Here is a 25,589-nt window from a genome sequence, read left to right as displayed (position 1 = left end):
ACTGAAGGGATTTTGGACCATCTTCAGCCTCCCTGCTCAGACCTGGGCACCAGCGCTCTGCTGCACTGCTCTTGCTGCATGACCGTAGAGGAGGTATCTCCAGGCTCCTCCGGTACCTCCATGGCTGCTCGCGAGAGCTGGTGGGGCTCAATGCAAAGCAGCAGATCGCATCCCCGGGTGGCGTGAAGATGAACCCAGAACAAGGCAGTGATGCCATCCTCCCTGTGAGGGCTGGCTAGAAGACATGGGCTAGAGGAAGGGCGAGGGCAGCATTGAGTTAACTGTTGGCAGGGTACAACGAGGTTTTGGAAGCAGGCCCGAAAATTTTAAGAGGTCAGGATGGACCCTTCTGCTCTCTGAGTTTTGTAAATATGGCATTGTTCCCAGCCAAAAATCTCTCCCTGATCCTTACGGGCCATCCTGCTGCCCAGACGTGCCAACCTCCCACACTCGTACCTGCAGCGCAGCTTTCTCCCCTGCCGCAGAAACCTGCCTGCAGGGCCACCAGCTACCGCCGCCCTTGTGCAGGGGGAGGGAAAAAGGGGCCTCGTCCCCAGGAAAAAGGTAGCTGAGAGAGCCCAAAGCTGCAAGGTGACACTTAAGAGACACTTGAAAGCTGCTTGGCCAAACAAATGCCACATCTGGGAACGCGCAGCCATCGTCTCAGCCCAGCACCTGCAGGCGAAACGGGGAGAGGGCACCAGGCACGGCCGGGGGGGGGGGGCAGCTGCTTTTCAGGTGCTTTCCTCAGCTGGGTAATAAGCAGCAGGGCAGGCATAAAAGCGCAGTTTTGATATTTAGCCTGTGTCACTGTCATTCCTTTTTTTTTAAATGCCTTTAGCTTCCTTCTAATAAAAGAGAAATCATAAAAAAAAAACCCACAAAGGATCCCTCGCCGGCAGCGAATATCAGTGTGGCAGCGCGGTGCATTAGCGTGCCTGCCGCCCGCTCTGCCCGCGTGCTGGAGCTGGCGCACCACCACCCACGGATACAGATGTTGGCTGCGAGCCTCCCAAGAGGCATCGGCGACCGCCCAGCAGGCAGGACCAGGAGCGGATCCGCGCTGCTGGAAACGCCGCAGCGTTCCTCCGCCTCTTTCTCTGCGGGCGGGCCGGTGCTTTGCAACGAGCTCGTTGCCGCGTCCTCTCGGTTCCTATTCTTCAGCAGGGCAGCGAGCAGTTTTAGCAGTTTTCCTTAGGCAACTAAAGCCATTTTGAGGTCTAAAGGACTAGAGGTGCTCGCCCAAGCACAGAGAGGCGCAAGCTCGGCCGCGCAGGGCCGATGGTCAGAGCGCCTTGGAGCAGCGGTTGCTCCCCGGCGCCCCGCTCCAGGCAGCACCCGCACAGCAGAGCGGGACGCGACGTCTCCCACACACGTGCGAGGTGCTGGGCTACCGAGCCGCGGCCAGGAGGCACCAAGCTGCTGAAACGTCTTAAAGACAGCGAGCACCAGGCTTGGCAGCCGCTCAGCGCACGCTGGGCGGGAGCCAGCGAGGCCCCTCCAGCTGCTGCGGCTGACGGGAGCCCATCAGATCCCGTCCCTCCGCCGCACGAGTGCCGTTCGCCGACAACTGCCGTGCCGGCAAGAGCGCGGTGATGGATCATGCTAGCTCGCACACAATGATCTAAGTAAAAGCCTTATTAAGAGTTCATTCATTTTATAAACTCTCCGCATAGTCCATAGAGGGAAGTTAGATTGCCCACTCTTACAATATTCTGTGTAAACACTGACATGCTTCTTGTAATTTTAACTAGATCAATTTGCAAGGAGACCAACAGTGGAACAAAAAAATCAAATTAAACACGGGGAAATATTCGCTGGCAGAGGCTTTAAAGAAGTGAGCAGAAAAATACAGAAGAGAAGGATGGATGGACAGAGAGGTACGTGAAACACATGGACCTACCTCTGAAGCCATGAAACCTAAGTCTGTAATTTAATATCAAAATCCTTAGGTCCACAAGATGGGAAAAAGTTCGCCATAGCCATCTTCAGCGGATCACTGAGGCTCTGGAGGACTTATCAGTCTGTTTTCCAGAGCATCTCTCCTTCTTTTCCAGCGGCCTCCGCAGTCAACAACCCAGTAACAACCACACTGCGTCTCCTCGAGTCCCAGCCCATACAGCATCCGCGCTGCCTGGTCCTTTGCTTCCTCCTCCCCGTTTGCAAAATGCTGAGCGTTTGCTTTGCTTGGTCGGTTGGCTTTCCCCCGTTATTTCCCACTATCTCCGGTGCAGTGGATCCGGACAGAAACCAAAGCCATCCACTTCTCCCTCCCCACCACCCCCGATTCCCCAGAGGGTTTGGAACTGACTGTTCGTTCACGTCAGGGTCGGTTGTGATTTTCTGTTATGGACAAGCAGTGAGTCCACAGGAAGTTGACAACGTACACACGCGCACGAGCGCACACACACACACGGGAACACCTCATTCTCTGTTTTCCATGATGGATTTTTTTTTCCTTTTTGCAAAAAAATGCAAGCAAAAGAAAAACAAGGTTTTCTATTGAAGGTACATCTCTTCTTCAATATGAAGACATTAACTGGATTGATTCGGATCCCCCATGCAGTGGTCAGTGAAGTCCTTTGGTAGTTGACAGAACGACATCTGGATATGACAGTAGGTAGCTGTGGAGACTTCTGAAGACACTTCCACACAGTTCATGAGCAGAGAAAATGAGCAGGGTGAGGCAGGAAGGGCCAGGGGGTGGGAAGGAGAGCAAAAGAAGAAAAGAAAAGGAACATCGTTGCTGAAGGTGGTTTCTCTGGACCGGAAACTCAATTCTTGTGCCTCTCCCTTCCCCAACAGCCCCTTCTTCCTTATCAGTTTTGACTACTGCTCACTGGTGGTGGGATTGGAGTCTGGTTTCTAGGGATTGGGGTTTTTTCCCCAACACATATTTGTTCGTCTTCATTGCGTGTTTTTTTTAAATATATGATTTGTACATATTTATATGTATTTATATGCTGTTCCCCATGACATTGGTAAGTGTGCTTCTGGTGGTGAGAAATGGAAGTCACCAGTTAGAAATGAGTCCCAGGTATCTCCTTTGTCTGCAGTAACAGTTCTCAGACAATGATTCAACCTCTCCAAACGTTTCACTGCTTCTTCTGTCAGTTCCTCCCCTCCCACCTCCGACCCTCCATTGCTACCCTCCCCGTCCCCTCCCCATCAAATCAGAGACGTCATGCCATTGAGGTCGGAGACTGACTCATCTGTACTCTCATAGACTGGACGCTGTTCAGAATCTTCTTCTGGTGTCCAGCTAAAGTTACCCCTATTCTCAGGAGATCTCTGGAGGGAAAAGAAAAAAAAAGGGGGGGGGGGAAGAAGAAACAGTAAGAAAGAAGTCAACGGACGGTTCAGTTTTGCTGTATTTATTTTGTCGTCTCTAAGAAACGTGCATGATGTAAATTCAGAGGTGCTGGCTTGTTCCTCTCAACAGAGAAAGCAAGCAGCCTGAAAATTTTCCATTTGAGAGCAACGAACCCAAAGCACAGTCCCAGGGAAGAACCCAGTGAGCACTGGCGTGGGAGAGGAGGGTGGAGAGGACGACCTGAACGTCTGCCCCACACCACGAACACACCCAGATCCAAACTCCACGGTGCTCCCGCTACCCTGGGCTCTTTGCACATCTCCTTTGTTTGCAGCCATCCCGGTCTAGCTATTGAAGCAGGAGGGACAATGCAACCCCAAAGCACCGAACCATCTCACGGTAGCAAAAGGCTTTTGGTGGCCTGCCCCACTTCTAACTAGAACCAACAGAGCAGTGCCAGAGATGTCTGGGGGGACTGTGTAACCACATCAAACTTACTCTGACGTCATCTGGGCAACGAGCTGGAGGGAGGTGAAGCCAGCTGTCAAGAAGTTATCTCTGTACTGGCTCATTTTAATGGCGCTTAGCCAATCTTCTACTGAGGTAAAGGCAGTGAAATCAGGGATGGAGCGGTCTAAGAGTGGCTGAGAAGGCCTGAAATGCAACAGAGAAGCACCAGAGTTAGGCTGCTTTGGCAGTGACAGCAGATAACCCCAGCACTGGCCTGGAAACACCCGCTCCTGCAGAGAGGTGGTTATGATGGGCTACCACGCATGAGAACAGCCACTATGGCCACTGAGCCAGTACAGCAGTATTTTGGGTACCTGGCCCAACCTGAGCCCCCCTCCACCTCCAACACTCCTTGAATTCACCATCTTCTGACTTCTCATTCCTGTCCTTGCTCCCAGAGCACAGGAAGACAGCGAGTCCAGGAGTCACGGACCTCGCAGCGCCTCAGAGAGCATGTGTGCTAGCAGGCAGCCTCCTGCCAAGGAAGGCGCTGGGGACAGGCCGCCAACAGGACAGATCCCTTGAAAAGGCACAGCAGCACCACCACGGTCCAGACACGCTTCCTAGAGATGGTCTGGACGATACCGTGAAGGCAAGAGTCTTTCTAAGGAATCTAAATTGGCTGCTGAGATGTTCTTGTGCGAGAGAGACAGGATTCTTTACATTCCTGGTATCTGTTTTCCAAAGTTAAAAGGAAAAAGCGGCTCTCCGGACCACAGGAAGGCCAACCCACCGGGAATATTGCTTTCCTGCTCTGCCCAAAAGCATTTTACGACCCCATATATCGCAATTCAGCTCCTCTGACGTTTGAAGCAGTGACTGCATTTTACCCTGTTCACATGAACAGGGTGGTGTTCACTGCATGAACCGACCTCTACACCTGGGGAATGGTGACTTCTTGGTGCGGACACACCGTCTGTGGGATGCTCTCCTCTACGCTCCAGCTCAGAGAGCTCTGGGGCCCGAGCTGCAAGCGGAGCAGATACTGTGCCGTGTGCCTCTACGGTCACACACCATAAAGAATCAATAGCAAAGAATTATTGCTGTTGCTAGACTGCAAACTACATGTTCTTTGTCTGACTGTCAGGTAGAGCAAAGACAGAAATCCCACGCGACTGGGGAACAATTTATGAATTTATGTTCTTCCCACTGGCAACACGATCATCTCAGCGAGCCTTCGCCCGTGACTACGGATGCCCACGGCAGCTCCCCAGCCCCGACCGGGACCTCGGCCTCACCCACGTGGGTGCTCAGGGACTCACACAGCGGTGATGGTAGCCACAGTTTTGAGGCTCGCTGGGTTGCGGATCATTTTATCGAGGGTGTTGACTATCTCGGCGAAACGAGGCCGGGTGTTGCGGTCTTTCTGCCAGCAGTCCAGCATGAGCTGGTGCAGAGCGGCAGGACAGTCCATGGGGGGCGGCAGCCGGTAATCCTGCTCGATGGCGTTGATAACCTGCAGGCCAACGGGGCGGGAGAGCCACGGTTGAGCAGAAAGGACACGCTTCGGACATCTAACTCAGCCCACAAAAGCTTGGCACCATACCCACTGGGAAGAACAGCCCCAAGGGACCATCACACGCAACGCCGAGCACGCCTGGGCCCACATACCCGGCATGACGGGCGGCCAGACACCCCCGGCGTCTCTGCTGATTCACTCCTGCGAGCAGAGCTGCTGCAGGCGGCAACGCCGCGGGCCGGGAGAGCGGTTGCCAGCCCACTTGATCGCGAGCAAAGGGAGCGGGAGGAGCGGCGCGCGGCGCTGCCGGCGCCGGGGCGCGCCGAGGTTAATCGCAGCTCTGATGCTCCGCGAGCAGTGCAGTTCCTCGCGGCGGCGAGCTGCCGCTCGTTAGCTCGGCTGTGCACATCGCACTACAGCAGTCCAACTACCAAAGCTCTTTCCCCGCTCAAAAACCCTCTGAACATTTTCAAAGGCCTTCTAGGCTCCTGAAGTCCAATTACCAGCCTACTGGCTTTCCTTCCCCCTTTCCCGGCATCCATCCTTTCACCCGCTGGCCTTTCTCATCTCGAAAAGCGCCGAGTGCTGCTGCAGCTCCGGAAAGGAGCAGCCGGCTCCGGAGCAGCTGGCAGAGGTGATGCCCGCAGCGTGAAGACCCCGTCCAAACCCACCCGTGTGCGGTGCAGAGCTGAGGAGCAACCTCCAGGCTTGCAGCAGAGCCCCCGGCACGCACGTGAACCGCCACAGCAACGGTACCCAGCTTGGCCCACTCACGTCTTGGTTGGACATGTCCCAGTACGGCCTCTCGCCGAAGGACATCACCTCCCACATGACGATGCCGTAGCTCCAGACGTCGCTGGCCGAGGTGAACTTGCGGTAAGCGATGGCCTCCGGGGCTGTCCACCTCACGGGGATCTTCCCACCCTGGAGAGGAAGGACAGGCAGGTCAGTCCCCGGCACCGAAGCCTAGCTGGGAGCGAGTGGGATTTTCCTCCCTGTCTCCATTCTCTAAGCAGCTGCCCCCACCTCTTGGTGACGTGGCTGCAAGGAAGCAGCAACAAGCGAACAACCAAGCCCTTTTAGTGAATAAGTAAGTGAATAAATGGCTCCCTCGGTAGGGCACCCCGAGCCAAGCCAGGGCCATCAGGAGCCACCCCGTTCCCTGGCTCGGCTCTCTGCAGAGCGACTGCTCCTTCGGCTCGGATGGGGCCCAGCACCCTCCTGCCACCCCGCAACATAGACAAGGAGAGACACCAACTCTTGAGCAGAAAATGTGCACCAGCAGGTGCACACATGAAGCTGGTAGCCAGATTCAACAGTTACCCTGTGACTGTCTTTTCTAAGGACTGAAAATTAGAAAACGTCAATGCAGCTATTTGTTAACTGGGGCTGGAGGTAAACTGGGGCAGAAAGGGTGTTTATTCAGCTCTGTCTCAAAAGGCTTTCCCCTATTTTTCCTCAACTTTTCTCAACACTGTGGCAATCTCTTCTCTGTTCTGCCCTTGTGGTTTACAGTTTCAGGATGAGAAGAAGGGGCAGGAGTCAAAAACATCTCCTTGAATTTATCTAGTATCTACACAGGTGGGTTTATCTAAATGAAACAAAATGGTTTCTTGAAAGGGTAGAAACCCAGGGACCACCACCGAAGTGCAGAGCCAGGCACGCGCCTGTAGCTGGACGAGATGCTGACCCACCAGGAGGTAAAGCACAGGCAACCAACTTGGTTTCTGGGGGAAACCAAGTCCCAGACATTTAGCAAACACTCCTTGAGGGGGAAGAAGAATGGGGAGAAAAGCAGAGGCCCGCTGACGGGATGCGTGTCCTTGCCCTGCTCAAAGCAGCAAGCGTGGCACACTCAAGCACGAATAGAGGATGCACCCAACCTCCCCTTTGCCTCACCTCTGCAAATCATCACATACTGCCGCAGCAAGACACACATGAGAGGTCTAAGTCCCAAAGGGAGGGTCTCCTCCCCTTCCCTGTCCTCATCTGGCGATGCGGCCAGCACAACCACAGATGAGGTTCTCACCTGCAGATAAGCCATCACGGGAAACTGCCTCATTAGAAAGGATGGGGGGTGAGCACCTCGTCTCCTAAAAGCTCATGGACAGGCTCTGGGTCACCAGCCATCACCTGCCCTCCACTCGCGTCCCACTGGTCTGGATAGGGATGGCTGTCCCTGAGCCCCAGCTCCACAACCCTCCGCGTGCACGACAAGCTCAGGGTCGCGCTGGCAGAGCCACGGCCTCTGCAGAGAAGCAGCAAGAGCAGCCAAACTCCTCCTTGGCAAAGGCCAATCTCATCCTCTTTGTGCGATCGAGGTAATAGGAAAAAAAAAATAATAAAGCAAAGGATGAAGGAAAGAAGGAAAGGAACAAAGAAACGAAAGAAATGGGCAATATTTACTCAGGGCCGAATTGCATTGTAAATCGTTTAGCGCAATTGTTTTCCATAGCCTTTCCAATGAAGCGTCAGCTGCTCTTTAAGGATGAATGGCAAAAAATTTGATTTGAATAACTACAAATGGAGAAATTAACTGCTAGGTTGTTTTCCCTGCCTTTTCCCCAGAGCTAAAAACCTGCTGTGGGAGGCAGAGTGATGTAATCGCAGGCAGAGCATCATTTCCCAGCTGCTGAGAAGATCTATTATGGCCTAAATTAAATATAAACACAGATGAGATAATCTCTTTTATCTCAAAAGGTGGGGAAAGGCTACTTCATGCCTTTTCCCAGCAGCTACTGTTGGGCACTTTAACAAGAAAAATGCCATTCTTCCACTGAAGAGCCACTGCCTGCAGGACAGGCTTGGGCAGGGAGCGCTGCGGTTCCCGTGGAGCAGGAGAGGACCAGACCCTGGCCAGAAGCCCACAGGTTTGGTTTACACCAGCTCTGGATCTGCACGACTCTTTGATTCCTTTAGTTCAATTTGAGGAAGCCGAATAGTGCTCATCTCCTCAGGGCTCCCGTCATAAATCACATTATGTGCAGCAACTCCGACTCCACATGCTGGTCTGAGCCTCCTGGCCAGAGAGGACAGATCCAGCCCAAGCGCCTGGCTAAGAGCAGGCCCTGCCCGGGAAGGCGGGCAGGAGAAACTGCTTTTGCAGGAGCTGGTCTAGGAGGCCTCTCCTTGCTCCCTCACCCAAGTCACAGCTTTCCCCACCTCTCTGAGGTCCCCGACGACACGGAGCCAGGCCCTGTGCTCACTGCTTGGGAAACACCAGCTCACTTCATTCATCCCCAAGAAACCCCAGACTCAGAAAACCCAGATTTTACACTGCTCTCCTCAGTCAGTGAGATGTGACCTGCTTCATTGCTCAGCTGGAACCAGCAAGCCCTTTTTTAGCACTGCCAATAAAAGATGTGGTCTCTTCATTCTCCTCCTTCAAGGCACGGCCCAGCCACACTTATCACTGCTGCATTATGAATTGTTTATAAAGAGTTAAAAGGGTTATTAGCTCTTTTAATAAATGATTAATCAATTACGGAGTCCACCAGGTCAACAGCTTGCTTATAAGCTTCTCCTGTGTTCATCCATAATGCCAGCTGCAGCCTCTGGAGCGTGCTTGCATGGGTTGACAACGTGCTCATACTGCCTGGTAATCTCTTAGTGACTCCATCTAAACTACCCGTACAGGTAGATTCAGGAAAAAGTGGGACGCCTTTGTCAGAGTAGTAATGAACAGTGCTATTGCACCATCACGCTTCACTATCTCCAGGTGGGAGCGAGCAGTTCCCAGGTGCCCAGGTCTGGAGGTAAAGGGATCCTGCTGGAGAAGGAGTGGGTCATGCCGTCCTTTGGGCTGCAGGGAGAAGGAGGAGGGCTTCAACCTCCCGGGGCTGCGCAAGAGGCAACGGGGACCAGAGGAGGGCTGAGATTATCTGCAAATGAGCTAATTAAACAGTGGCTGGGGAATAGTGGCGCTTCGATTAGATTTGTCTCTTTAATTAATGCCTGGAAGAAATTTCCAGCAGAGAAAGGTAACCAGAACTGGAGTGCCGCGGGAATGGCCGTTAAAACGCTCCAGCTATGTAGTCAAGAAAGCCGTTTATTGCCCTCTGCCTCCTGTAGCCCTCTTCCAGGTCTCTACTGCAGTGTCTCTTTCTTGCACCTTCCCTCCACGGAGGAGGGGGAAAAGGCTCATTCGGAAACCAGCCAAGGGCAGAAAGGAGCTTTGGGGAGGAGGGAGACAGAAAACCTAGAAGGGGAAAGGACGGAGAAGAGGATGACGGAGGAAGAAAGGAACGAGAGCCAGGAAAGTAAGAGCGCCAGCCTTCGCAAGCAAAGTGCAACGCAGGCATGGGAGATCCTGCACAAGTCAAATCTCCGTCATTTTTAGCGGCCTGGCCTCGACAAGAGGCTCACAGATGGACTGCTCAGGGAAATGACAGGTACATACCAAAGAGCTGGTGTAGGTGGGGTCGGACGTATCATCTTGCAGGTAGCGTGAGAGGCCGAAGTCTGACACTTTGCACACCAGGTTACTGTTAACCAGGATGTTCCTGGCAGCCAGATCACGGTGAACGTAATTCATCTCTGCAAGGTATTTCATCCCAGCAGCAATTCCTCTGAGCATCCCCACCAGCTGGATTACTGTGAATTGCCCATCATTTTGCTGTGAGCAGAAAGAGCAGGCACCAGGGTCAGCGAGAGCTGCCAGGTCCTTCCAAACAGGGATGGGCACAGAGACATGCCTTGCAGATCCCATCGCTCCCCCATCCCATCTGTGAGAAGCAGAGCTCTTCCAGAGCAGGGTTTCTCCTCCAGCTGCTCCTCTGGCTCCTGCTGGCTGCCCCAAACCCACCGCCAGCACCTCCAGCTCAGCCCACCAGGCCTGGCCACGGTCCCTCTACTTCACCACCTGCACAGCAGCTACCTGGGAGCTTCCAGTATTTTCCAGGCCGTGATTATTCTTCTTCCAAACCCCTCCCAGCCTTTTCCACTCGTTTGCAGGAAAACCAGCACCCCAACACCCTGTGCTCGCCGCAAGGCTGAGGGATCCCTACACCAAGGGAGCCTCCAGGAAGCAGAACCGATGACCTACTTTTCTACCTTTCTGAGCAGCTGATGTGCTAATTAATGCTGCTATTTTTTACATCAAGGCTGAAAATAGGCTTTTAAGTTACCTGGCTTCTGAGCTAAGGAAACTGAGTGGATTTACAGGACTGGATACCAAATTGTTTTGCAGTTTCCTTTGAAGATCTCAACCTAAGTGGTTTCCTCCATTTTCTCCTTCCTCTGTATCTTTCCCCCTCACCACTCCTTCCCTTTCTTTTCCTTCTTCCTTCTTTTCTCTTGTCCCCCTTTTCCATGCTTCTGCCTCCGCTGCAGGTAGGTGCTGCCACCTTGGCGCTCCTTCCCCTCTGACACAGCAGGCTGGCTCCAGGCTCTACTGCCCTGCTGCGCGCCCGCAAACCAGTTCCCATCCGTGCTGGCAACGCTGCTGAACGGCCACAGAGGCGCCGCCCCCAAATCCCGCAGCCCTGCCGAAACCTCTCCCGCCTTGCCCGCGCCGACCGTTCCCCTCACCTCAGCCGAACAGCAGCCCTCGGCCCTCCTTACCCGCAGGAAAGAGTCCAGGGCCCCGTTTTCCATGAATTCGGTGATGATCATGACAGGCCGGCTCTTGGTGACCACCCCTTCCAGCCGAATGATGTTCGGGTGGTCGAACTGCCCCATGATGCTGGCCTCGCTCAGGAAATCCCTCCGCTGCTTCTCCGAGTAGCCGGCCTTTAACGTTTTGATGGCCACGTAGATCTCCCGCTTGCCGGGCAGTTTCAGACGTCCTTTATATACTTCTCCAAACTCCCCTGCAATTGCAAGACCATCCACTACCACCTTCTCCTCCCCAGAAAACACTGCAAAGAATAACAGTACCATTGAGCCACCTGCTCTGCCAACCAAGCGGCTAATAAATATTAGCCAATTAACAGGTAAGCAGCGCTCTCCTCTAGAAAACCACCCGCCTGCCCTCTTTCAGAGGGGCAACGGCTGCCGCTGAGGACATGTTTTGGCCCAGTGCTTAGTCTTCTCCCAGTTGACAGAACCCATCCGCCGACAGACGTGGGGTTGGGTGCAGCTCTTGCAAATCCCTGCAGCAGGGTTTGCAGAGCAAGGGCTGGAGGGAGAGCTAACATTTAAGGCCTGCCTCCAATATAAAGTGTTAGCATTGCTAATCTCTGCTTCTTTCTTGCACATCATTTATCTTGGAAGGGAAAACAACCGGCTTGTTTTCGTTTCTGCACTCTGATTTAAAATACAGAGAAGGCTTCCTGTCATGTCACTCAGAGAGCTTCTCCTTTGCCAAGTCAAAGTCTGCCTCTGGACGGATTATGTTTAAGCCAGGTTTACAGCCCCCTTTGCCTTGATGAGCAGCAAAGGCAACTGATACACCGCTGAACTTGATCCTGATTGAAACAGCTCATTGCTTTTTGGAGCTTCCCTGCAGCTTTTCTTCTAGTAGTATGACAGAATTATTTTTTTAAAAAAACGTATAAAAAGCAGCCCAGATGATACACAGGTATGTGTACGTGTGTGTATATATACACCTATGCATATGAATACAAAACGGACTACAAAGAGATCTAGCCTTTTCTCGTTATCTCTCTGAAGCTAACTAGGAAGTCCGCAAAGGTCAATCCATGAATAAATTGAGTTTTTGCAAGCCCTGGAAGAACTTCCAGAGGTCTGGCATGAGGCATGCATGGGAATACGGTCTCATTTCAGCTGAAGACAGGTAAGCCACAGCCAGAGGGGCACGTAAGGCCCAGTGGCTGTTGGGCTTATTGCTGCTCACCCAGGTACCTGCAGCGGGTGGGCAGCACAAACCAACCTGGTGTCCCCCAATCCATCATAGATCCAGGAAAGCCTGGTGTCTCAAGGCTTCCTTGAGGGGTTTGGCTTACACAACATGCTCTGTGGTGAAAGACTCCGCATGCATACGCAGAAAATCACTACAGGTCTGTGAACATCAGCCCTGGCAATGTGGAAAGGCTGGGAAGGATAGGCAGTATGGAAAAGCGAGACACACCTGCTCCAATGACTTCTTCAATCTTCACAAAGGATACATCAATCTCCTTGGCAAATTCACGGACAGCCTCGTTGGGGTCCTCGTAAGTGAAGGGATCAATGTATATCTTCATCCCTGGAGACCCTGGTCACAGGAAATACACGAGAGGTGACAAAAGGGAGAGAAACGCAATGACTACTACTCCATGGTCAAGAGCTGTAGACCCGTGTCTTATGCTTTCTCCTCTCCACATCAGTTAAAACTGCTGCTATTCCCTGAGCACTCCTACATCATCTCCATAGCTTATCATCTCCTTCTTGTCCCCTCGTTCCACCCTACCCTCCATTATAGCATCTCCTCTTACTGGTGTGACCTCCATCTCTCCTCCATTATCTTTCCTCTTGCTCCTCTTATGGAAATGTGGAGCATATTACTTATAAGCTGACAGATTGAGACCAGTCCAGAGAGCGCACGCAGGAAGCTGGAGCGGCCATTATTTATCGACGGCACACCGAGTGCATTAGCACTGAGTTGGGGAGAGCTGCAGGTAGGTATCAATATTTATCACTGTGACACCTTTCCGGAGCGGAGGCTGGCGCTGAGGTCAGGGAAGGCAGCTGGGGCTCAGCACTTGAAAGGGATGAAAAAAGAGATGTGAGGAGAGGGAAAGAATAACTAGGTGGGGAAGGAATGGCTGAAGGAAAGAAGCAAAAAAAAAAATCACTTCCAAGACCTGCCAGGTTCAAAAATAGAAAAATGATTGCGAAGAAAAGGGTGAGGGATCATACCCTCAGGGGAACAAAATACCGTGTGCATGGAAAGAAGACAGGAAAATACATCTTGCACACCAGAGCTCCCCCTGCTTCAGCTAACACGACCGCGAGCTCTTGGAGGCAGCTCTGCGCCAGGCTCGGTGTAACGGGACCCTGCTCCAGCCTGGCAAACACGTAGTCAATAAAGGCAACCATAAATGCAGAAACGGGGGCTCTCGGGCGAGAGGAGAGAGTTGCGCAGGGGCCAGGCAAGCCCACGACAAGGGCTGCTGATGTGCCGGGGGAGGAGAGCTGGGACCACCGTCTCCAAGGCACGGCACGAGGCTTGCTACACAAGGCACAAGCTGAGCTTCGGGGACTCTCAAGACCAGTTTAAAGATCCCAGAGCTTAAAAGTCTCCTTATAAGTGTTTTCGGAGGGAGTCCCCTGGTCATTTTTGAGCTTTTCAGGTTCCATCACATCAGGTACTCAAGTTTCTTCTCTCCACAAGCAGGGAAGTTGGACTTTTACTTCCAGCAGAAGCTTCAGGCACTACAGAACACCCTGACTCCACGACCCGCGGCTTTAAACGAAGATCCAAGAGCCATGCCGTGAAACCAGGAGGGCTGCCGAGTCGGCGTGGGCTCCTCCAGCCCTCTCCTGCCGCTGTGGAAGGGACGGGCCTTACGCAGATTCCCGGTCTGCCCCCGCACGCTGGGTCGAGCGGGGAGCCCATCCCCGTGGCTCCGTCCCCGCGGCTCTTCCCGGCATCTCACGGGCTTCCAACTCACCGGGGTGCACTTACAAATCCAAACTACAATTAGCTGGTTTTACCATAAGGCAAGCGGCAACTTTACGAGGCTTTGTGCATTACTTAGGAAATATTTATTTACCCAAAAAGGCCTTTGATAGTTTTGTGGCTGCTACTAAATTGACAGAGTGCAGCAATTATAATCAAAAACCTGTAGGGCCGGATGAAATACAGGCTCGGCAGCGCCGCGGCCGAGCCGGAGGTGCCTCGCTCGCGCGCCGAGCCCCGCGCGGCCTCTGCGCCCGCCAGCACGGCGACCCATGGCTATCGACCGCGTTATTAGGAGCCCCATCGCGGCCCGAAATCCCGCCGGGCTGGCGCTTCCCGGGGCGCTGCTAAAGCTAATGCGCCCAGGAGCTCCCGGATCGCCGCATATCCCCCGCGCTCCGTGTCCGGACTCGAAATCAGCTCCCGGCTTCCCCGGCGTTCGCCAGTAAGTAGTTCAGAAGGAGCCACGAAATCCTCGCGACCGGCGGGGGGGGGGGGAAGCGATGGAGATGGGGCTGTTTCAGCACGGCGCGCTGGTGGAAACCGGGCGCAGAGGGAGCTCGCTCCGGCCCCATGACTCGCCAGGACCGTGCTCGTCCTCCAAAGGGGCGTTGGGGGCGAAAGCCTCTAAGCCTCCTCCAAGGCCGGCGATGAAGACCGCAATGAAGCCATCTGTGCATCTCCCACTTCATAAATCCCTTTACGGCTCTGTCTCATACGCTTTAACGGCCCCATAAATTTTTTTACAAGAGCAGCTGATGCTCCAGCCAGGATTACAAAGGGATTTACGGGATCGTAACCGCGACTGACTTACTGATCCCAAAATGGAATAAATAAAGGAGAAAATCGTGTGGAAGTCTCCTGCCCCCTGCCAATACCAGCTGGCTTTTAGACACCCTTTGGTAGGCCCTGCAAGGTGCCCGCGGGCTCTCCCCCTCCGAGGAAGGAAATTACTCCTGCGGGGCTCTCGCCGCAGAAACAAACCCTATTCCAACATGGAGAAACCTCCTCCGGAGCCCAGCAACTACCTGAAGATAAAACCACCCTGATCTAGGTTTCCCGCGGATGCTGGTGGCAGCGACGCCCGAGGCCACCCGAGCGATGGGGATTTCCAACGCCCATCAGAACGGGTGCGCTTAGGACACCCACCTAAACCTATTCGATCCCTCTGGAAAGCTCAGCTGCTCTCTGGCAAACAAAACCTGGGATGTTCAGAGGGGAAAACGCCAGGAATTCAAGCATCACCATGAAGGAAATCAATGTAGAGCTTTCCTGCAAAGAGATCCTTAAAATAGCCTGGATACTCCTATATTAGGGCAACAGGCCATTAGACAACAGCAAGTTATTTACCACTTTTAAAAGGCCAAAGCATTCGGTGCAGCGACCTCGACTTGCGAGGGGTGTTAGGTCCCACCTGAGATTTCTTTTCCTTTTTTTAATTTTTATTTATTTATTTATTTATTTGCAAATGAATATCCCTGGGTTGAGAGAGAGGCAGCCTTCGCGGCATCTCACCCACTGAATCGCTCTGATTTTCAACGCCTGGGCACTTCCCATATTCACACCAGCTCAAAGCGCCTCGCAAAGCGGCGCCGGAGATAAGGCCCAGGAAATTACTGCCGGCTTTCGACGGAGCCTGGACTGTGGCTAAATCAAAAATTAGCCGTACGAGGCCTTGCCAGGAGTACGCACCGGTCGCTCCCAGGAGAAGCGAACCCTTTGCAAGAGGCGTTGCAACGGCTTGATATAAAATTCCCAGCCGAGACTGTCCGAAACTCTCTGGCCCGGCAACCACAGCTGCCGCTGCTTCGGAAAACGCTGCCGAGCGAGGGCGGTTATTCCTACGTACCGCCGAGAAGCGCGCTGCTCGTAGGCTATTCCCATAATTAAACCAATAATAATTAATTAAACCAATGGGTTATTCGTTCCGCTGCAGGCGCTCGCTCCTCCGTTAGCCGCTGGCCCCAGATTTCCCACCGGCTTTGCCGCAGCGGGTGCGAGAAGGCAGCGGCTGGAGCCTCTCCGACCTTGGCAGGGGTTTCCTGCGAGTCCCAGAGCCCGGGGACTTTTGGGACCGCTCTCCCCAGCACCTCGCCTGGAAAAATAAACGCCTGGGAGGCTTCTCTAGGGAAGGGAAAATTGCATTTCCCCTGGTCCCAATCTTCTCCCTTGCTATTTCCCTTCCTTCCGTGCCCCCGTGCACATCCTACGCGTGCCCGTGCGCATTTTAGGGCTGCGGAAGGGCGGGACGGGTCCCCGCGGGTGGGCGCAGCAGACGCCCCGCGTCCGCCCACCCGCCCGCCGCGCTCCCGCCTCCGCTCACCTCGGCCGGTGCTGTAGTGCTGTAGTTTGTCACTGTACACCGCCTCCTTGCTGTAAGCGCGCTTCCTGGGGTGAGGAGAGGGGAAAAAGAGGGGGGACAAAAAGGAAAAAAAAAGAAAAAAAACAGCGTCGTCTGAGTCACGAGAAAGCGAATCGCTGCAGCCCGGAGCCGCTCGACGCGTCCCGGCGGCGCAGCCCGCTCGATCAGGAGCGCCCGCCGCTCCACGCCGACGCCGGCGGCGGCTCGGCCGCGGGAGCCGGCCACTCGCCGGGGGCTGTCCCCGCGCCGAGCCCTCTTGCATCCCGGGGAGCCCCGCGGCCCGAGACACTTGACCCCGAGCGCGCAGCGGGCACCTGCTGCAGACGATCGAAATAGCCACCAGCGAGACGATGAAGACCACGCCGGCGGCAGCGGACCCCGCGATCAACGGCAGCTGCTCCCTCAGCTCCGACTTGTAGTCATCTGCAAGACAAAAAGGACAGGCTGAATTCTCCCTCGCACGCTTGGCCCTCGAGATGAGGGTTACGGGGTGGCTTTGTTCGTGCCTCGTTCTCTATCTGGTTTCTCTTCCCTCAACGGACTTACACCCCTTGGACCTGTTGGCTATTTCAACTGTGTTTTACACCGGGGTCTCAAAAGACACGAAATTCCTACAAGTTCCATTAAAACGGACAGAAAAGAGACTCTATCGATAACCAGCAGAGCCGGCGCAGGCTGCACAAGAAGCTCGCCCATATTAGACACCAGGGAATCCACACAACGCTCAGCCTTCAGCCAGAAGCTTGGAAGAAGCCAAGTGCCTTTGGTTGCCCATCTGGCTCTCATCTGATTTAAAGTAGCTGGCTGCAAACCTCCAAAAAGAGCGAAAAAGCCAAAGAACAATGATCCTGGGGCAAAGGGAGGCAACAGCGGCTGAAGACACGATTTGAAGGGGGATGGCGATGGAGGCCAACTTGAAGAACCCAGGGCATTTGATGTTTGTATCCAGCTTAAGGCCATTTAAGGTGTAAAAGGACGGCAGAGTAAACAAGAAACAGGCCTGACCTTTTTACTTCCGTGCCTGTGTAGTGATATCTAACTAATGGATAGAGACAGCACAGGCTGTCGTGTTGGAGATGGGACACGTGCGTTCCAGGTTATCCCCAAAAAGGTCATTTTCCACCTCCGGGCATCTCCCCCGCTTCTGCCCTCGCCCTCCTGCCCGTACGGTTGGCAGTACGGCTGCCTCGGGCTACGGGAGCGGGCAGCACGGGGGACCCTGCTTCTGCAGTCAGATGGAAAAACCACCCATCTCCTCGCAGCTGTCGCCAGTGAGACCTCTCTGGAGCCACAAGCAAGGGTTAAAATAAAATTCATTCCAAAGTGTTTAGCACCCTTTTATCTGCATTTCCCCATTCTGCAGTTAATTACTAGCAACTAGATTTATCTCTTGCACGCTGCCTAAATCCTGAGAAATTCTCATCTAACAATCAATTATTATTTAATAATCTACAATATCCATTCTTATTAAATTTCAATTAATTGCTTATTTGAGGCAGGATTTTTCTCCTCGCGTCTCTAATCCTGACTATTCAAGACGTGGAGGGGGGAGCTGCTCTCCTTTCCGTCCTCTCCGCCGCCCTGCGTGTTCTTCCTCTTGCACGCTCAAAGTGGCACCACCACCCGAAAGAACCCACGACAGGTATGAAAAAAAAATTCAAGCAAAATCAGGAGCCTCCCGGGAGGCTGCCGGACGGTCCCGCGCATCCGTGTCGCAGATCCCGACCTCGATGCCTTCAGCTGCTTGGACTCTTTCTTTTGAGTGGCCTCAGCTCTTATTTAATGGACACTCTTGCTGTTGGCAGCTTTGCGTGGCTAAAAGCCACTCGCGTGGGCAAACACCAGGTTTTCCACGTGGGTCGCGTGGAGGAACAGGTTTAGGAAATGCAGCTGGTCTTGCTGAATTAATCTCCATCTATTTCAGACTTCATTTTTTTTTCTCTCTAGCAGAGCAAAGCCCAAAGCAGGAAAGCTTGCAAAAAGGGAAAGAACATGAGGAGATGATGGTGCACACGTTACGGGCTCTCCGCAGAGACTTCGGCTCCCTCCATGCCCCAGAAGGACCATCAAAGAAGCCCTGCTTCACTCACTGATTCCTGGATTCATCTAGAAGCCAGGAGATACCAGTTTAAAAAAAAAAATCCACAAGCCCTCAGTATTTAAAGCAGACTCTGGGCAGAGAACAGCTGGGACCAGAGGAACCACAGCAGGACTCCAGCGAGGAAGCCAGAAAAAGCTGTGAAGCTCATGAGATTGCTCTTTGCATCCAATCTACCACCCCAAGGTAGGAACCAGCATCGAGAGACGACTTGGTCCTTTTTAGGCTCCCATTTGCCCCCAAAATGGCTCGGGTGCGAATCTGACGCTCTCCAAGAGAGTCTTGGGTGGGTTTGCAACTTGGCGTTCGCCCCTATGCGTGACGCGTTGCCCAGAGAGGGAGGGGGATGACGGCTCTTCTTCATCCATCTATTCTGCTCTGCTCTCTGCATCTTATTATTGACGTTATTCAGAGCAGAGCTACAAAACCGATGAAAGGGCTGGAAGGATCGATCCATAGGAGGGACGAGTCAAAAGTCTGGAAAGGCGAGAGCCGCGGTGCAGGGGGGAGGGGACCGGGACGGTCTCCCCCGCGCCGGGCTGCAATCAGAGCCACGGACGCACGCAGCAAAGACAAAAAAGCACCGCAACAGTGTGGGGGGAAAGCAGTGCTGAGAGCTTCAAAACCAGATTACTCCTCCAGCTGGCGATTAATAAGACACTGCTGTAAATCACCTGGCTTTTGCCACGTTGCCCGCCGGGAGAGAGGGTTGCAGAGACAAGTTCATTTAATCCAATTAGAGGCGGACGCGCTAGCTGGCGGCGCCACCGCCTCCTTCCCCGCTCCCCTTGCTCCCGCCGCCCTGTCCAGGATGCCCCGTCGCGCCGCTCACCGTCCGTCAGCGTCTGGAAGCACATCTTCCCGCTGTACTTCCCGTAGCCGGCCACGGTGCGGGCCCGCACCTGCACCACGTAGACCATGCCGGGCCGCAGGCCGTCGATGCGTGCCGTGTTGGTCTGACTCCGGGCCATGGAGGAGTTGTACTCGTTGTGGTCCTGCGGGGCAGAGCCAAGAGCAGAGCCGTCAGCTCGGATACCCCCCCAGGAGAAGCTGTATCTGCTCAGGGAGCAGCAGCCACGGCCCCGAGGCTCCTGCCCCGCGCGCGCCGCGCCAAGCTCCAGCCCCCCGCGCCTCGTCCCTCTGCCTGGGCTAGCTGGGTCAGCCAGGCCTAACCTCCACGTGCAGCCCCCCTCCGAATCAAACACGGCCCGGCATCCCTGGTTAGAGCTGCCGTCCCCCTCCTCCCTCCCAGGGACGCTCGGAAAAAACAAGGACCTGAAACGCTTGTGCCCGGATGAGTTCTGCATATGGTTTTGGGTGTGGAGGGATATTTGACAATGTCTTGGGAAAGGCTGCTGGAGGAAAATGGGACCAGGATCCTCAAAGGAAGTAATTTCAGGAAAGACCTGCAACAGCTGGGCTGCAAAGTGCACCTCCGAACTCGGTCCGCCCTTCGGGCGGCTGGAATAAGCCAGAGGAATTTTCCATCTGGAGGTTACGTGAATGGTGCAAACAAGGAGGAGGCGGTGCATTTGCGTAGGCTGGACCATGGGGAATAACTCGGAGCAAAAGGAGAAAAGGCAATAAAAGAGCCTTCAGAGCCAGCACGAAGAAACGCTCGTGAGCAGAGAGACCCCGCGGGCCGAGCCCAGGAGGGAATTCCCTGCCTTGCAACCATTTACACTCCTGCACAATCCAGAAAAATCACGCAATTCTGGAAACGCCATATCCCACCCTACGAGACCTCGGTGTCCCTACTCGAATTAGTTCAAGGGCGACCTGCTTTTGCTGACAGCCCCAGCCCTCCTGTCCCTGCTAAGTTGGCACAGATCCCTACGCTAAAGATCTGTGGAAATATCATGTGTCTCCAGTTTCATTTTTACAACATTCCCTGGTGATTGGCTCTAAATGGGCCGCTTGTGAAATCATCTAATTATTCACATTTAAAGAAATTCATTAAAGTTGGCATGAAGCAGGAGAGTCTGAACAGCTTGGGCTTGGCACAGTTCATTACACGGGTCAAGAGTCTGTCCCCTGCGGGCGAACAACGGCTTCCTGCAAAAAGGACCCAGCAGGGAGGGTGTGATTAAGGACAGCAGACACAGGGACAACCGTGATAACCTTCACCGGAGCTGCCCTTCGCCTTCCTTTCCTCCTGACACCATCTCCATACTCGTGCACTGCTCTGCCATGTGCCGCGCATCTCAGAGAGCAGCATGGCCACTACCTACGAGCTGCAGGACCTGAGCCTCAAGCGGGGGCCAGCCAGCATATCCCAGTGTATCTCTCCCTGGCCCCGTTTGCTTGACTCGGATGGATCGGCCAGTGAGGTGGAGCGTGATGACGATGCTCAAGAGCAAGGAGGTGTGGACAGGCTCCTGGGGAAACCTTCTGCCTTCTCCACCCAAAGAGCCCCCCTGCAGGACACGCTTCACCCTGGCCCTCCTCAGAGCAGGCAAACAAGTTCTCCAGTGCACCTTATTCCATTCAATCCTGCTCAGATCAGTGCTTCTCATGCACCTTGTCCCACCACCCAGACTTCCCCAGCACAGAGCTTGAATCAAGCTTGCCAGCATTCCCCTCTCTCAGCAACCTCTGGACCAGGCTGGCTTTGAGCAGCCTCCAGGTACAGAGAGAAACCAGCATGGCTTGAAGTCTGTGGGGCCCCAGCCCTCTCTCCTGCCCGAGGTTTTTGTCTGAGCTTACCGTTGCTGGTCTTGAGCCCATGGTGCTGCTGAGGTCAGGCGTGCAGATCCGGCTCACCTTCTCGTAGTAGCGGATCTCATAGTCCAGGATGATGCCATTGGGCTGCTCCGGCTGGGGCCACGACAGCGTGATGCTCCTCATGGTGGCACTCACCTGGTGCATGATGGGCACGGTGGAGGGCGCTGTGGGGAAAGGCGGGAGGGAAAGTTAACGGAGAGGGGAAAGGGAATTAAGGCATCCAGAGAAAGAGGGAGAGAAAATGCTGGAGAACTTGCCTCGGAGAGGAGAAGGGTGAGAAAGGGGTAGGACTGACGGGAAGGAGAACAAGACATGGCATGGCACGATTGGACTCCTCGCAGCAAATCCTCCAAGAAGCCCAGAAAAACAGCATTTGTGAAACCATCCGGGACTGAGAAGGGCGTGAAGAGGACAGAGGATACCGCAGCCATCCTTGCGGGAGGACGTCCCGAGTGCCGCTCTGCTCCCCCACGCCACCGTGGCCAGCCCTGCTGCACGCCACGAAGCAGGATTCTGCTGGGGCAGGATAAAACCTCCCAGGCGTGAGGAGCCATCCCAACTGCCATGGTCTGTGGTTGCTCACCATATGGACCAGGCTCCTGGGTGTAAGCATGGGGGAAGAGCATCATTTCAACAGCTCGCGTGGAACGAGAGCAGCAAACCAGCGGGGGAGGTCTAACAGTTGAACCAATTATTATTTTTAATGAGGGATTTGGAAATCGTTGGGGTTCTTTCTCCCTAGACTTGCTCAGTAACAAAGGAGCTCTTGTTCCAAGGATGTCTCCCACCGGGGCAAACAGGGCAAAGCTCTCTCCGTTCCCGCAGAGGGGACAGCATTCAGCAGGGATGCCCCCCTCCAGACCTCCGTGCATGCCCTGGGGACACCACGCTCCTGGAGGAGGATCTCGAGGCAGCCTTAGCCACCAGGATCAGATCTCGGCTGGCCTTCAGCCCATATTTTCATAGCACAGCTTCTTCTCAGCACCGTCCCAAAGGTGCTAAGGTTTCTTCCGGGTCTACTCTTAGCAAAGCAGCATGCAACTGCTGCTCTTTGGGAGAGGCTGACAGGCAACTCTTTCACCCACCAGTATTAACGGGGTCTGTCCTACCTCCAGAACACGACCTTCTTCCCAGCTCATTCTCACCCCTGAATTTCATCTCCGTGTTTCCTCTCCAAATACTCTGATTTCCCTCCTGCAGGATCCCTGCGTCACTCAGCAACACGACTTACATTTCATTAAACAAGTTAATTTTCTGCTGGGTCCTCTGGGGACATCACGGCGTCGCAGGCGGATGCCTGGCGAGGCCCGTGCGGAGCTCCCCGGGGACGCGCAGCCGCAGAGCCCGAACGCGGCTCTCCCGGGCCCGGCTATCCCGCAGGGACCACGGTGCCGGCAGCTTATTTCCCAAGACGGGAGGAAGCCTGAACGCTTCCATCACGGCTCCTAGCCCTCCTTCCTCTCGGCACCTGCGCAGCAGCCACCAGCGCCTGAGCCTCCCAGCACCGATTCTGCACCGGTGCCTCCCTGCGTTTTTGAGCAAATCTGTAAAAAATCAAGCGATTTGCATCCCCTCCGCACAGCATATTGCAGCGCCGGTGAAACCCACACCGGGCAGAGGGAAAGGAGAGATTCTCGCCGCATGGGTGATTGAGTCCAGCTCCTTCTTTCTATGCTCCGCGGCTCCGGCCTCGCGGGAAATGGGCCGGGCTGCAGGTCCCCGCTCTCTGCGCCTGCAGGCGCCTCTCCCTTGCGCTGGGAGACGTGTACAGTCCGGCACTGCCTTTGTTTATCCGGCGTATTTAATGCTTCAGTTTTTGTCTTTCCAAATCCGCTCGGCGAAGATGTTCATTTTTGGAAATTAAACACTTAGCTTGATTGCTGTTTTGCTAATTGCTGCGCTTTTCCGCACCGCCCCGCCACCACCGGTGCTCCCGCCGCTCGGCACACAGAGCGCTGTGCCCACGACGGGCACGATCCACGCTCCGGCCGCGCGCCGCCGCGAGATGAGGGAATAGCAGAGCGGCAGGTAGAGAGGACTGGCATTCCCCGGAGCCGGCATACCAAAGGATTTAGGCCAGGCTGCTGTCTCGTGCTCTCCTGCGGGAGCCCATTAAGACGGGCTGCCCGTGGTAGGCGCACGCCGCAAAGCTGAAACCACCAGCCCCTTTCCGCTCCCAAAGCAAACAGCTTTCCGTCACCTCCGGCTCTTGTTTCCCGTCGTACTCCGGGCCAGGATCAGGGCTATGCTGTGCTCCCTCCTCCGTTTTCCCCCTCATGGTCACCCTTTTCCTTCCCATCTGCTGACAGCAGCAGCAGAGATGTGAGCTGGGCACCAGGAGCTAGGAGGGCTCTCAGAAGGCTTCACGCAGGCACAACCCCGCACGCGGCACATCGTTCACATCCACCAAGGCGACTTTGGACGTGCAGCAGAGACGCAGCTTTCCGGCAGTGCCACGTTCTGCAGAATCTGACCGTGTCTCACGATCACAGACTTCTGATACTCTATTTGCATTGACGCATGGTTAATCCTTAACTCTCCCTTCCTGATGACTGTTACACACGCTCGTATTCGAGCATGTTCTGGATGCATCTGCCTGAACGTTTGGTCTTGCTGCCACACAACATCTGCCAGATGTTGTTTAACACCCTGAGTTTGCAACTCCAAGGGCATGACTGAAAACCCCCCCACCTCAGTGCTCCACGCACTGCAGAAGGTCCCGACCCCACACTGCCCTGGGACTCACCGGCTTGGTTGGTCGTGATGTTCACGGAGACGTGCTGCGGCGGGAAGGGGCTCTTGTTCGAAACACCGTTCACAGCCTGGATCTCGAAGGTGTACGGCGTGTGCGCCCAGAGACTGCTGATGAAGACTCGGGTTTCCGTCAGGCCCAGCTGCCTGGGTACGAACTCCACATTGTCATCGCAACGGGAGCAGGTGCGCCGGTCGGACCGGCACTTCTTGCACACGATGTTGTAGGTCACGTCGTCCCGGCCCCCCGTCTCCCGCGGCGGGTGCCACTCCAGGATGATGGACGTCTCGTTGACGATGGAGATCACATTGCGGGGCCCGGACGGGACACCTGGTGGAAAGCAGATCGGCTGATACATGTCCTCGCACAAAATGCTATGCTCAGCTCTGCTCTGGAGCTCAGAGGTAGCCCACGCAACTCGAGCACCTACAAGGACACCCTAAAGCCCTGTCCACAGTCAAGAGACTTTGAGGTCTACTCACCTCCTCCTGGCTCAGGAGGGATTTAATCTCCACATCATTGCCTGGTTCAGGCTCAGGCTTTCATGGATCTGTCACTTCAGCACCACCCTCTACCCTATCCGCACTAGTGGGCATCTCTCCGGCAGGAGAGAGGGGCTTACTAGTTTGGGTGTCAGATGGGGACCACGTGGATACAGAGCCCTGCTCTACCAAAAACCTTCTGGTGCCTGAATACCTCCATTTCTCGCTCTGAAAACACGCAGAGCAGCTCTGCGGCAGAGTGCTGTGAAGATGAATCCATTTTAATGACTGGGAGATGCTGAGATACCTCAAGTGTTTACATGGAGGCCACAGAAGTACCTCAAACAGATTATCGCAGCAGGAGAAATGTCACTTGGATAGAACTGCACAAAAACGAAGCAGTGATGGGCAAAAAGAAAGTCAGAAATGGAAAGTGGTTATTAATGGTTCAATATTTCAAGTTGAGAGCATGGGTATTTAATGGCATTGAGGAAGGTTCTCCTCTGGGCCCGGCGTTATTCAGTATTTTATTAGCAACTTGGATGTCGGACTAGAGAGTTCATTGATCAAATCTGCAGGTAACACCAAGCTGGGAGCAATCACAGCTGCTTTGGAAGATGGGAATTAAATACAGCACCAATTTCACATATTGGCGAAACGGGGCTCAGATCGATACAGCGAGATTCAGGAGGAACAACTGCCGCGTGACTCAGGCGGGAGAGAGTAACGCAACACGCAAAAACCCGATCGCGCGGCTGCTCGGGCGGCCGGGGCCACCGAGAAAGACCTGGGGGGCCGCTGGGACGGGTCACCAGCGCGACCGCGCAGCCGAAAACGCAAGCAGCTCTCCGGCACGCGACGTTAAGACACGGAGAGCAGGGAACTGTTCTGCCGTGCAGGTGGCACGGCTCGCGGCCGGCTTCAAGCGCAGGAGAAGAAGGGCTTCGGCACGCCGGGAAGAGTTTGGAGCCGTGCAATAAAAACGATCGACGATGCGACCTCTGAGGAAAGGTTAAGAGAGCGACGCACGCTCCGTGCAGAGGAGAAGTGTCTGCGGGGAGCTTCCCGGCTGCCCGCGCGCACGCTGAGGAATGCTATTAGCAGGATGCAGACAAATTATTCTCATTAGGCGCGGGGAGTGGGAGAGAGGGGCCGGGGCAGGCGGCTCGCGCGGCGCCCGGACGAGCCGGCCCGGCAAAACCCCGGAGCCGCTTTGCAAATCCAAAGCGGCCCCTCGCGTTGCTCCGGAGCCTCCGGCCCCGCTCCGAACCCATCCTCTCTGGGAGCTGGAGGCGACAAAGATGCTGAAGGATCTGGGAAAAGGGAGGA

At 54.6% G+C, this 25,589-nt stretch overlaps 1 protein-coding gene across 3 annotated transcripts in view; it reads right to left on the bottom strand.

Annotated features, from left to right (window-relative positions):
- Nucleotides 1–3,132: 3,132 nt before the first annotated feature.
- Nucleotides 3,133–25,589, bottom strand: part of EPHB1 (EPH receptor B1) — a 79,881-nt gene continuing 57,424 nt past the window's right edge. For 2 of the 3 annotated variants that reach the window (XM_062582787.1, XM_062582786.1), the window contains exons 5-16: nucleotides 23,773–24,108; nucleotides 21,009–21,190; nucleotides 19,135–19,297; nucleotides 16,519–16,627; nucleotides 16,166–16,230; nucleotides 12,313–12,435; nucleotides 10,845–11,092; nucleotides 9,682–9,897; nucleotides 6,057–6,206; nucleotides 5,086–5,279; nucleotides 3,812–3,967; nucleotides 3,133–3,291 (exon numbers count right to left, since the gene is read on the bottom strand). In XM_062582787.1, coding sequence (XP_062438771.1) covers nucleotides 3,183–3,291; nucleotides 3,812–3,967; nucleotides 5,086–5,279; nucleotides 6,057–6,206; nucleotides 9,682–9,897; nucleotides 10,845–11,092; nucleotides 12,313–12,435; nucleotides 16,166–16,230; nucleotides 16,519–16,627; nucleotides 19,135–19,297; nucleotides 21,009–21,190; nucleotides 23,773–24,108 — 2,051 coding nt within the window. In that variant the 3' untranslated portion in view covers nucleotides 3,133–3,182. The remainder of the gene's footprint in view (nucleotides 3,292–3,811; nucleotides 3,968–5,085; nucleotides 5,280–6,056; nucleotides 6,207–9,681; nucleotides 9,898–10,844; nucleotides 11,093–12,312; nucleotides 12,436–16,165; nucleotides 16,231–16,518; nucleotides 16,628–19,134; nucleotides 19,298–21,008; nucleotides 21,191–23,772; nucleotides 24,109–25,589) is intronic. The other variant, XM_062582788.1, reaches the window with a different exon arrangement.

The sequence above is a fragment of the Rhea pennata genome, chromosome 9 (genome assembly GCF_028389875.1).
Source record: "Rhea pennata isolate bPtePen1 chromosome 9, bPtePen1.pri, whole genome shotgun sequence".
In the NCBI taxonomy this organism is placed as follows: Eukaryota; Metazoa; Chordata; class Aves; order Rheiformes; family Rheidae; genus Rhea; species Rhea pennata.
This window is presented reverse-complemented; position numbering and strand designations above follow the sequence as displayed.